Source organism: Dromiciops gliroides, chromosome 5 (assembly GCF_019393635.1).
Source record: "Dromiciops gliroides isolate mDroGli1 chromosome 5, mDroGli1.pri, whole genome shotgun sequence".
Classification (NCBI taxonomy): Eukaryota; Metazoa; Chordata; class Mammalia; order Microbiotheria; family Microbiotheriidae; genus Dromiciops; species Dromiciops gliroides.
In genome coordinates, this window is record NC_057865.1 from 296027905 (window position 1) to 296040149 (window position 12245).

Sequence of the window (12245 nt, forward strand, 5' to 3'; positions counted from 1 at the left end):
CGACAGCCTCAATTTCCTCCTGCATGAAATGATAGGCTCAAGGGGCTCTCCTAGCTGTGGAGCCTCAGGCTCCCCAGCTCTAGCCCTGGCCCTGTGAGCTCCCTCTCCACCCTCCAGGGTCCATGCTTTGGGATCTCCTTCATGTGTTAAGGCAGTGCCCCGCAAATGCTTATAAAAGCCCACGTGGGCCTGTAGGGAAAGCACATGGACCTGAAGCCTTGGAGGTGCCACACTTGGGGTCTGCCCCTCCAGAGAGCTGCCTTCCCCTCTCCCCCAGTTTCAGTTTCTGCCTCCAAGTGGTTCTATTCTTGCCATGTTCTCCCCTCTCCCCAGTTTACTCATCAAAGCCCCGGGATACCTCCTAGTCCATCCACTGATGCAGCCGTCGTCAGGCCTAGGCCTTGGCCAAATACTCACCCCAAGCCCAGAGAAAAGCAGCCAGGTTCCCTGACTCCAAATTAATCTGGTTCCACTGAACCATGGCCCCCTTAGCTCAGTCGGGTTGTGTCCTTAGACATAATCCAGGGATTTGTGGGGAGGGGAATACAGGCCTTGGATTTGGGATCCAGCTTCCAGGCCTTACAGAGGAGGGTGCTCCCTCAGAACTCCCAGTCCCGTCATGCCACCTTTGCCCCAGGAGGCCTAGGCCCGAGGGCAGCCTCTGACTCTCCACCCGCAGGAGAAGCTGCAAGCCTTCAGGAATGTCCCCTGGCTTGGGCTCTGAAGCTCAGAGAGGGTTGTGGGGAACCCTTTCCTCTTTCCTCCCTGGACCAGGGTCTCCTGCTACTCCTCTTGTGGCCTCTGGGAGGCAGCAACGCTCCCCTTAGGGTTAGGATTTGTCCCCAGTTTAGTGGAGTTTTAAGGGGGGCTGGCTCAGCATGTCCGTCAGTGAGTGTGCTAGTGGGACGGGCAGAGCTCCCACTGGTGGTGTGAGGCTGGGGCGGGACTTCGGGACTTCTAGTCAAGCCTTCTGCCTCACTTGCTCCTACCCCTTCCTCCTTATGGGTGGGTGGGGTGTGGGGTGGCAGCAGTGGGTCCCCTCTCCCCTAGGGCACACACACACATACACTGGCACAGGCATGAATGCACAAAGCTAGCTTTAGTTGAATATGCATCTACAAAGAATAATTTATGCCTTTCCAGCTGACCCCAGGAGTCCCATTCTCCACCCACGCCCCCAGCTAGGCAGGAGGGACCTGGAAGCACCTGGGAATGCTGCTCAAGGGGATGAGAGACCCATTGGGCCCTAGAAGGTTCTGGGCAAGGCCCTTGGTGCTGAGAGATTCCTAGGCATCTCCTCCCTCTCTCCAGGGAGGTGAGGGGATTCCTGGCTATCTTCGTGAAATCAAGGAGGCTGTGGGCCTGTGTTGGGGGTCCTAGGCATCCCCCAGGTAGCATCCTGGGGTGAGGGGGACCCCCAGTATCTCCCTCCATCAGGGTTAAAGAGTCTTAGGTGTTTGAGAGGGGATGGCATCTTTCCTAGAATTGGGGAGGCCCCTGACATAGCCCTCCCAGATTGGAAGGGTTCTGGACAGCTCCCCAGTGCCTCAGTATGTCCCCTCTGCTTAGTCCTTGAGTCATGAGACAGTTGTCAGGTTTTCAAGGGCAAGAGAACCAGGGAGTCTCCTTGGGGCTTAAGGGGTGTCTCCCCAGAGGGAGGGGACCCTGAACATCTTCCTCCAGGTTAAGGGCTCCTGAACATCTCCCTGGGGTTAGAGGGAACTTCCCAAGCCCCAATAGAAAGCCTCCTCAGGGGTTATGGAGACTGGGTCTCAGTCTCCCCATCTGTAAAATGAGGGCTGAACTCAAAGACTTTTAAAGCGCCCAGTCGGAGAGTGAAGTGTGGGAGGAGACCTTGGTCTGGTACAGGTTGGGGCATGGGTTTGGGTTCCCATCTGGGTCAGAGCCCGACAATGTTACTAACAAACAACAATAACAAAATAAATCCCATTTTTCTTGGGGTTTAAGGTTTCCAAAGCACTTCCTCCCAATACCCCAACGAGGTGACTTGTGTCAGTATTAATGCTCATCCCCATTTGATTCATGAGGAAGCTCAAACCTCAGGGAGGACAGTGACTTGGCCAGGGTCACACAGCTAGAAAGTAGGTCCCTGACATAGGGGGACCCTGTGGTGGGCTCTGGGGTCTTGGTGGGGCTGTAGGGGCATGGTTGGTTGCTCAGCCATAACTGTGGGGACTCCTGGGGTTCATGGGGGCTGAATCCTGCCTCCCTGACTGTCCCATGAGCTGCCTCAGGCGGTGGCTGAGATTCTGCACTTGACAGGTGCTTAGCACACAGCCTACTCTCATGAGCTGGGCGTGGTGGCGCCGGGTGTGCCTGCGGCCCCGGCCCCGGCCCTTGCCCTTGCGGCCTGGGAGCCTTCCATGGGGGTGTCGCAGATGGAGTCGGTGTTGAGGGCGATGCACAAGGGGTCCCAGATGGGAGCCTGGCTGGCCCACCAGAGCCACATTCATCACAGCCCGGGACTCGAGGTCTTGGGCGTATAGTCCATCTGGGGGATCCCTGCAGAGGAAAGAATAGCGACAGTGAACTTGAGCCCCTAAGCCCCCTCACACCTCCAGGCTACCTGCTGGGGATGCCTTCTGGCCCTGGGGACACTGCCAGGGGAAGACCACAGTCCCCGGCAACCCATCCTGGGCACAGTCATCAGGGTCACATGGTCCATTAACCCTCATCTATCCTGGGCAAAGGGCAACTCCCAGGCCTCTATGGGTCACTGCTCCCTGGAATGTGGCTGACGGCGGCAGTGACCCCACCCAGGCCTGAGTGCTGGGCAGCTGCCACCTGAGCTTCAGCCTTCTTCCTGCCCACCTGCATCTACAGCCTCCCCACAGAGTGCCTGGGACTCCTGGGCTCAGGGCCCATGACCTCCTCTCTACAGACTGCCCTCCTCCTTGTGACCTCCATATCAGAGGTCACGTCAGTCCAGAGGAAAGAGTGCCAGCCTTTCAGAGGATCCAGGAGCCAACCCTAGCTCTGACCCTTCGCTAGTTCTGTGACTGCTGTCCCTCTCAGGGCCTCAGTCTCCTCCCTTGTAAAGCAGGCCCATTATGTCTCAGGGGTCCTTCTTGGGCTATTGTGAGAACCGTGCTTTGAAAATGTTAAGGCAAAAGCTCTCCTGCTCCTACCTCACCCTTCAGTCAGAAGGGGGCCCTGGGGGACTTGGGCCCTGAGCTCCAGGGTGAGAAAGGGCTGGGGAGAGCCCACATATCCTCAGATCTCTAGGTTCAGACGGTCTGACTCTGGGTTAGCTGGCAGGAGTTTGGGGGGGGGGGTCCCTGGCTGGGAGGATTGCTCTCCTTTAGGAGTTGGGGCAGTGTGCTACCATAGACAGGGCACTCTGCAACTGGAGCACGTCTCTGACTGTGATCTGCCACTGGGCCTCATTTGTCAAATGAGGAGGTTGCATGAGATGGCCTCGGAGCTCCCTTGCAGATCCAGGTGGCTAGAGACAGTTGGGCAGTGTCCTGCGTAGAGTGCTAGACCTTCAGTGGGGAAGCCCTGGATTCAAATCCTGATTCATACACTTACTAATCATGGGACCCTGGGCAAGTCACTTAACCTCTGTCTGCCTCAGTTTCCCTCTCTGTAACATGGAATTAATATCAGCTACTTCCCAGGCTTGTTTTGAGGCTCAAATGTGATCCCTTAAAGCTCTTTAGAAATGCTAGCTATTATTACTACTTTGATTCCCTTAGGCTCCCTCCTGGTGATGCTGGCCTGTCCAAGGCCAGTTCTCAGCTCCTGGTCCCCGAGCTCCCAGTCCTAGCTGTCACCTCTTTCTCCCACCTGGGCCCAGGCGTCTCTGGGAGACCAGCCGACAGCGCCCCCTGGTGGACTGACCAGCCATTAACCCTGTGTGTGCTGCGGAAGAGAACCCCATTCCCAAGCTTTAGCTGGGCCCGCCCCCAGCCCCCAAAGAACTGAATAGGGAACCCAAGGGTCCATGGATCAGAGGGGGCCTGGCTCTGAATGAGTTTAAGGGGCTCTGAACCAGGGTCTGGGATCTGGACCCCTGGAGGTGATCTGGGACCCTGAAGGAGGGGTTCTTTGGTGGGAAAAAGTGGCGGAAACAAGGGTGGGTTTGTGGGCTCTTGTAGAAGTCGGGGTCTGGGACGGGAGAGGGCAGGCGGCCGGTTTGCGTGAGAGAAAGGGTGACGGGCCCGAGGGGGCGGACCCTGGGCCCCGAGGGGGCCACGTCGCACTCACCTGGGCCGGGCCAGCAGCGGGTGAGGTCCCAGGCGCCGGGACAGCGCTCTCGGGAGCGGGAGGCTCAGGAGGCTGATGCAACCGAGGGTGACAGGTAGGAGCCAACCCATGGCAGGCTGGGGCTGCGCGGGGCTTCTGCGGGCTTCTGCGGGGGTTCCGCGGGCTTCGGCGGGGCGGAACTAGAGCTGAAGGGATGAAGGCAGTTCCTAGGGACCCCCAGGCCTTGAGGCCCCGGGGCCTCTGCCCCCTCGGACCTTCCACCCTCCGCGCCCGGGCCTGCTTCCTCCAGACCCCACCCCCCACGCCCCTCCCCCGCCCTGGTTCTCAGGACCTCTCCCCCCACGCCCCGCTCTCTGCCTTCCCGCCCCCAACCTGAAGCGGGAGCTGTGGGCCTCGGAGGGGCGCTCTGTCGGTCCGCCTGTTTGCACGAGGGTCCGTCTGTCCTTCTGGGTGAACGGGGGGAGGGGGAGAAAAGTGGGGTGCTCAGAGGCTCAGGGGTCGGGGCCGTCCGGGGCGGTGTGGAGGGCCGCTCGGGGGCCGCGGGATGGATGTGGGCGCAGTTGTGGTCGGCCGTCTGGGAGCCTGTCGGCTGTCCGCTGCCTGTCAGCTGTCCGCGGGACCGGCTGTCCTGAGCTGCTCTGCTGGAGCCGGGCAGAGCTCAGCTTCTTCTCAGGTTAAATATTCCCCTTCGGGCCGGGGCGGGGCTGGACGGCTCTCCACCCCCTTGGCCCTCCCCGCCCCCACAGCTCTCCGAGCCCCAGTGGCGAGGGGCCTGAGAAAGGGGCCCTCAGGTGGGCGAGGGTAGCCAGACCCTGGGCTCTCTTGGCTTCTGGCCACTGGAAGGGCCATCGGGAGGACTGGCTGATTATAGGGAGCCCCAGACACACCAGGCTCTTTCTTGGCAGTGATCAGAAGATGTCGTGTAGTACAGGGCAAGAGCTAAAAGATCTGAGTTCAAATTTGAACCCCTTGAGCTACACTGGAGGCACCTTGGAGCTGTCATGTCTCCCCTCGGGTGTGCCTCGGTTTTCCCATCACGATCTCTACGGCAACTTTACACTGGACATCCGATAATTCCCTGTGCTTCTCTGTCCCTGCAATTTCTCATATAGTGCTAGCTCCATCCTCAAATACCCTCCCTCGGGAAACAGCAATAGGAATCATGAAAAAGAGAAAAAGGGTGGGAAGAATTGTACCAAAAATATTTACAGCAGCTCTCTGGGGTGGCTAAGAATTGGGAATCAAGGGAATGTCCATCAATTGGGGAATGGCTGAAGAAGCTGTGGTACACGATTGTAGTGGAATGCTATTGTGCTATAGGAAATGACAAACAGGATGATCCCAGAAAAACCTGGAAAGATTCATGAACTCAAATACCCTCCCTCGGGACCTCAGCTATAGCCTCCTCCAGGAAGGTTGCCTTGACTGCCCCAGCCCCAAGAGACCTCACCCTCACTAGGGGCTAATTGCATCCTCCTCATCCCATATGGAACCAGGATCTTCTCCTATCACTGGACATAAGGTGTAATCAGAGGTTCCTGGAGCCAAGGGATCCAAGCCCCGGGGGCTTGTCCAGACCTGTCCTAGGTTCTTGGGCTCAGCAGGAAGGACCCTTACCCAAACAATGGGTTAAGCTAAATCACTATTTAGGAGGGTGCTTCCCAGCTGAGCACCAGGAATCCCATTCCTTGCTGGGAAGCCCCTGGAGACTGGCCAGTCTCTCATTTTTGGGTAATGAGGGGAGCCACAATCATGACTGTGAGGTCTCTTGGCTGGGCCAGACTCCCCCCTTGTCTGTGCCTCCATTGAAGGTCCACAGCTGAGAAGGCCTAGGGAGCCAGGGGCACATCCAGATCCAGCTGTTGGAGGGGCCTGAGACTGGAGAATTGGGGCTCAAGGCTAGGGGTGGGTGAGTGGAATTGCTGAGTTGGTGAGTCAGAGAGGAATGGGGTTTGAGACTTGGAACAGAGAGCTTTCGGGGTTGGATGGAGATTCAGGGCAGCAGAGCTTGGGGTTTCAGGGAGCCAGGACCAGGGGTTGGAGTTTTGCTGGGAGGAGGCAGATCTGGGGATTTAGGATAGGTCTAAGGGGTCAGGGTGCTAGGGCTTCAAAAAGCCAAGGCACCAAGCTCTGGTCACTGGCATATCGGACGTGCTCTGTCCAGCATCTGGACCTCTCAAGTGGGCAGGAAGCTTGAAGCTTGGCCCAAGGTGTCAGTGTCCCAGAATGAGGACACTGCCTAGTGTCCCTTCTGTGGTCAGGGTTTCCCACTGTGGTCTCCCTACAAGGGCCAAGGCACACCTAACCCTCCATCCTTCCCTCCCTCCCTCCTTCCCTCCCTCCCTCCTTGCCTCCCTCCCTCCTCCTGCCTGAGGAACGTGCCCTGAGACACGAAGGGGAGGCTCCCAGCTGGGCACTGCCCCACTCTGCCTCCACACGCCCAGCCCTGCTCTTGAAGCCACAGGGGGAAGGGGGAGGAGAGGCTGAGCCCGAGGTGCACTGCTAGGCTGGGGATCTGTGGGCATGGATAGGTCACTCATGGGCCCACGTTCCCACCATTTTCCCACCTGCCTCCACTACAAAGGTGTGCCCTGTGGCTCTGGGAGTCTTCTGCTGTCTCTGTCTGTCTTAAGCTGTTGGCTCCCAGAGGCCATAGCCCTTCTCTCTAACTAATCAGTCAGCCAGTTAGTCAGCACTGATGGAGAGCCGCCACCCTCCAACCTGAGAACACCCAAAGAGAGGAGAGGGCAGAGAGAGGAGGAGATGGAGCTCCTAGCCTTGGGAGGGAAAGGGGGCCAGGGGAGAACAACCCTAAGGCAGCCCCCACCAGGAGAGGGGGCAGAGGCCAATGGAAGCCCTGGCTGTAAGCAGGAGTCAGCCCCTGTTTGAGGGAGGAAAGATGGCCCTAGGGAAGTCCTCATAAGGAGAGGAAGCAACAAGGGGAACCCTAATCTGAGGAACCCCACAGACTTGCCTTCAGGGATCCCCCAAGTTTGAAGGGGAAGACTGCCTCCTTCAGGTGGCTCCAAATAGACTGCCAATCTGAGTTCCTGGATTAGAGAACTTCAAGAGAGTCGGCTGGGCACCTCCACAGGGTCCTCAGAAGTCATACAAAGGCTGTCATTGCTGCAGGCCTGCCCATCCAGCCACACTCACTGCCACCACACCTTGCCCCTAGCCTTGAAAGCAGAAGGCAGATCCGTCAGCCCATGCTGGGTCCTTCTGGGCCACACCTTTCCATAAATCCTTCAGAAAAGACCCAATCCAATCCAACAAGCCTTTATTAAGACTAGTGATAGGCAGCTGCGTGATGCAGTGGATACAGCACTGGCCCTGAAGTCAGGAGGACCTGAGTTCAAATCTCACCTCAAATACTTACTGACTGTGTGACCCTGGGCAAGTCACTTAACCCCAATTGCCTTGAACATCTGGGGCCATCTCCAGTTGTCCTGATGTAAGTCTTGCCACTAGACCCAGATGACTCTGGAAGAGAGAGTGAGGTTGCACAGTCCTCTCTCACTTAAATCCAATTCAGTGCAAGTCATGACATCACCTCCATGTCCTCTCTGAGAATGAAGGACCAACAAGAATAATGATAACACTTTTAAAGTAGGTAGCTAGGTGGCACAGTGGAGTATTGGACTGTCCAGAAGACCTGAGTTCATACCTTGCTGCAGACTCTGTGTATGTGTCTGTGTCTGTGTCTGTGTGAGAGACAGAGACACAGAGAGACAGATAGACAGAGGGAGACAGAAACAGAAAGAGGAAAAAGAAGGAGAAAAGGGAGAAAGAGTTTGAGAAAGTCTGTTAAAAGTGCTTTATGGGGCAGCTAGGTGGCACAATGGATAAAGCATCAGCCCTGGATTCAGGATGACCTGAGTTCAAATCCAGCCTCAGACACTTGACACTTACTAGCTGTGTGACCCTGGGCAAGTCACTTAACCCTCGTTTCCCCACCAGGAAAAAAAAAAGTGCTTTGCAAATTCCAATAACTCACATTTGTCTAGTACTTTATATTGGTTATCTCATTTGAGTCTCACAAATGATCTATGAAGTAGGTACTATGATGATATCCATTTTACAAATACGGAAACTAAGGCCAGCAAGTGACCTGTCCAGGTAGTAAGCTCTAAAGCCAGATATGAACTCAGGCAAGTGACTTCACATCTCCCATCTTCAGTCTCCTCATCTATAAAATGGGTGCATTTTATATAAAAGTCTTCTTATCAAAGTCTTCTTGCCACTTCTCTCATCATCTGATGCAGCATGGCTTCTTTACATCCAACAGGTATTTGGGGGACAATCATCCATCATTTGCTACAACATGTGGCCACTGAGTGCCTGCTACATGCAAGAGCTGCTCCAGGTGCCAAGGAGACAAAGATGGACCTGGTGATGGCATTGCACCACAAGGAAACAGATAGTTGTGGCACGAGGCAGCCAGTCCTAAACAATGGGGGGAAGGAGGAAGGGTGGTCATCAGCCTGGAAAGGAAGGAAGCTCTCACTGGCACCCTGGGAACTACTGCAAAGCAGATTCTCCAGAGGGTGAACAGAGCCTTACCTGGTACACAGAACATGAGTAGCAAGGGATGATGGTTCCATTGTCAACATCTTCATTATTTCCATCGTCAGACTCAGTAATGATATATATTGACATAAACTAGATAGTAACTATACTATAAACTCTGTTACTATATACTAACTAGTTACATACTAGATACTAAGTATATTCCTATATATTATATTACTAAATACTAACTAGTTACTATATTCCTATATCCTGAGTATATTACCACCATATATTAACTAGCTACTTACTATATACTAAATATATTACTATATCCTGAGTATATTACCACCATATATTAACTAGCTACTTACTATATACTAAATATATTACTATATCCTGAGTATATTACCACCATATATTAACTAGCTACTTACTATATACTAAATATATTACTATATACTATATTACTATTATAACAATAACACTCAACATGGCTAATGTGGAAATATGTTTTATATGACTTTCACATGTATAATCGATATTAAGTTGCTTGCCTTCTCAAGGCAAGGGGGGAGGAAGAGAAATTGAAACAAAAAACATTTTACATGTAATTGGAAAATATTTAACAAAATAAAGAAAACTATTTTTTAAAATTAACAAAAATAATAACATTCAAACTATTCCCAAGCAGATGAAGAATGTCTAGGCCGTGATTCAGATCACAGTTAGTTGGCTTTGTTCTAGACAATCCATAGAGGGCTGAGCCTGGAGTCAAGAAGATCTGAGATCCAATCTGGCCTCAGACATTTACTAACTGTGTGACCTTGGGTAAGTCACTTCACCCCATGTCTGCCTCAGTTTCCTCAACTGTAAAATGGGGATCATAGTAGCACCTTCCTCACAGAGTTGTTGAGACAATATTTGTAAAGTTCTCCACAAGCATTAAAGAGCTATATCCGTGCTGGCTAAGATTATGATAAGGGAGCAGCTCGAAATTCATCACAGCACTTCTCAATTTCCCAAATGCCATCTAGCCCACCCTTTCTTACTGCCCAGTTCTGTACCCACCTCATTGTTAAACTGTGTGTCTGCTTTATTTGGCCTCACAGCTCATAGTAGAGCAAAGCCCCAGGTGCGAGGATTGACAAAAAATTGGTCCTTGTTAGTACAAGCATGGGCTTTATTACTCTGCAGCTCAGCAAGCAAGCCTCCCCTCACACACACACACACACACACACACACACACACACACACACACACACACCACATAGAAGCACACACTCTATGATGACACAGACAGGAATTTGGACACATCCACCCAGGGGCAAAGGTCACTCATGTGAGGGAGGGAGATATGCTTAGAATGGGGTCTGAGCAGGAAGATCTTATACCTTATTGTTTGTTTGTTGTTGTTTGTCCTTCATTCCCAAAGAGGACTATGACATGGAGGTAATGTCATAACTTGTACTGAACTAGATTTAAGTGAGGGAGGGCTGTGCAAGGTCACCAACCTCACTCTCTCCTCCAGAGCCATCTGTGTGGAGATATCCCCAGATATTCAAGGCAATCGGGGTTAAGTGACTTGCCTAGGGTCACACAGTCAGTAAGTATCTGACTTCAGGGCCAGTGATGTATCCACTGCACCACCTAGCTACCCCCTTCTTATACTTTAAAGATGGGCCTGGTTGAAAACAGGTAATGGATGGGTACTTACAAATATATGGGAAGGGATCATTTCTCATCAGACTCAGATATGGAAGGGAAATTCTCCAAGTCACTCATTTATCAATAGCAGACATGGGTGAGAGAGTTTCCTTATCAGGACCAGACACTGGAGGAGCGTTTGAGTTAGTAAGTGAGGACCCCAAGAATTGGGGTTAACTATTGCAGGAGGCTGGGAGCCTCTGCCAATCAGGAGCTTCGGTCATTTACACATTCATCACAAGGTCAGAAGAAAAGGATAGTCTGTTTCTCCTTGGTTGTGGCTACCAGGACCACTTAGTTTAAGTGATCCTTAGTACAGTCCTATCAAGCAATATATTTCTTTTCTTACTTTCTTTTCTTTTCTTTTCTTTTCTTTTCTTTTCTTTTGTTTTTGCCAGGCAATGAGGGTTAAGTGACTTGCCCAGGGTCACACAGCTAGTAAGTGTCAAGTGTCTGAGGCCGAATTTGAACTCAGGTCCTCCTGAATCTAGGGCCAGTGCTTTATCTACTATAGCACCACCTAGCTGCTCAAGCAATATATTTCACAAATCATATTTATCACAGTGTTTGTCCAGGATAGTCAGGGGCAGAGGGAGGAGAATCAATATTGACCAAGTACCTTCTATGTGCCAGGTGCTGTGCTATGCATGTCACCAATCTTATCACACCTGATCTTGTGACAAGCCTGTGAGGCAAGTGCTATTATTTATTATGCCCACTTTACAGATGAGGGAACTGAAGCTGACAGGGGTTCAGTGACTTGTCCAGGGTCACACAACAGTAAGTACCAGGTCTTACTAATTCACAGCCAAGGAGTTCTGTGTGCTGTGGCACCCTCTAGCTACCTCTATGGAGAGTCTAGAATAAAGCCAACTGGGGTAGTTCAACTGAACATCATAGGCTGGGTATTCTTCATCTACTTGGAAATAGGTTGAGTATGATTATTGTTACTGATTCTGACAATGGCAGCAATGATGAAGATGATAATGATGCAAGGAGTAATGATAATACTACTGGCTAGGTGGCAAAGTAGATAGAGGTCTGGGCCTTCAGTCAGAAAGACCTGAGTTCAAATCCAGCCTCAGACATTTACTATCTGTGTAACACTGGACAAATCACTTAACCTCAGTTTCCTTATCTGTAAAATGGAGGGAGGGATGATAATAATAGCACCTACCTCCTAGGGTTGTTGTGAGGCTCAAATGAGATAATAATTGTAATGTACTTAGCACAGTGCTTGGCATATAGTCGGTGCTATATAAATTTTAGCTCTTATTATTCATTACTACTGGCTCACATTGATAGACTGTGTTAAGATTTGCCAAGTCCTTCACATTTTATTTCATTTGACCTTTACAACAGACCCCGGAGGTAGGTGCTATTACTAATCCCATTTTAGAGATGAGGAAACAGGTCCCACGATTAGTAGTGTCTGAGGCAAAATTCAAACTCAGGGCTCCCTGACTCCAAGTCCAATGCTCTCTTATCCGTGCCACCTGACTGTTGATGCAGATGGTGATGGTGGTAGAAGGCTCTGTGATGATGATGAAGATAGTAGTGATGCTAATCATGGTGGGGCTAGAGCTTGCTTCAATACCACAAGGACTCATGACTAGGACATCTATATGAGTACTTCCCCAAGAGAGGCCACGTACTGGGCAGACCAGCCAATTCAATGGAACCCCAATGAGTTCAGCCAGACTGGACTCAAGACAACAAACACACTATCAGTCCCTCCCTGGGCTCAAACTCAAAGCCAGCATTGTTTGTCCTCCACTGGGAAAGCCATTGAGAGCTCA

At 52.0% G+C, this 12245-nt stretch overlaps 1 protein-coding gene across 1 annotated transcript; it reads right to left on the minus strand.

Annotated features, from left to right (window-relative positions):
• Positions 1–1080: 1080 nt before the first annotated feature.
• On the minus strand, positions 1081–6770 carry LOC122729075 (vegetative cell wall protein gp1-like). Its single transcript, XM_043967736.1, has 4 exons — positions 6656–6770; positions 4603–4887; positions 4231–4415; positions 1081–2523 (listed from the first exon to the last, which is right to left on the minus strand). The coding sequence occupies exons 1-4, from the start codon at positions 6768–6770 to the stop codon at positions 2020–2022; spliced, it is 1089 nt and encodes a 362-aa protein (XP_043823671.1). The 3' UTR covers positions 1081–2019.
• Positions 6771–12245: the final 5475 nt, after the last annotated feature.

Bases quoted from the DNA above. Each gene is read 5' to 3' on its own strand.
- LOC122729075 (XM_043967736.1), bottom strand. From the start codon at position 6,770: ATGAGTGACCTATCCATGCCCACAGATCCCCAGCCTAGCAGTGCACCT. The intron at 4,416-4,602 runs GTTGGGGGCGGG...TCATCCCTTCAG, and splicing joins GCCCACAGCTCCCGCTTCAG to CTCTAGTTCCGCCCCGCCGA. The intron at 2,524-4,230 runs GTGAGTGCGACG...TTTCCTCTGCAG, and splicing joins CCGCTGCTGGCCCGGCCCAG to GGATCCCCCAGATGGACTAT.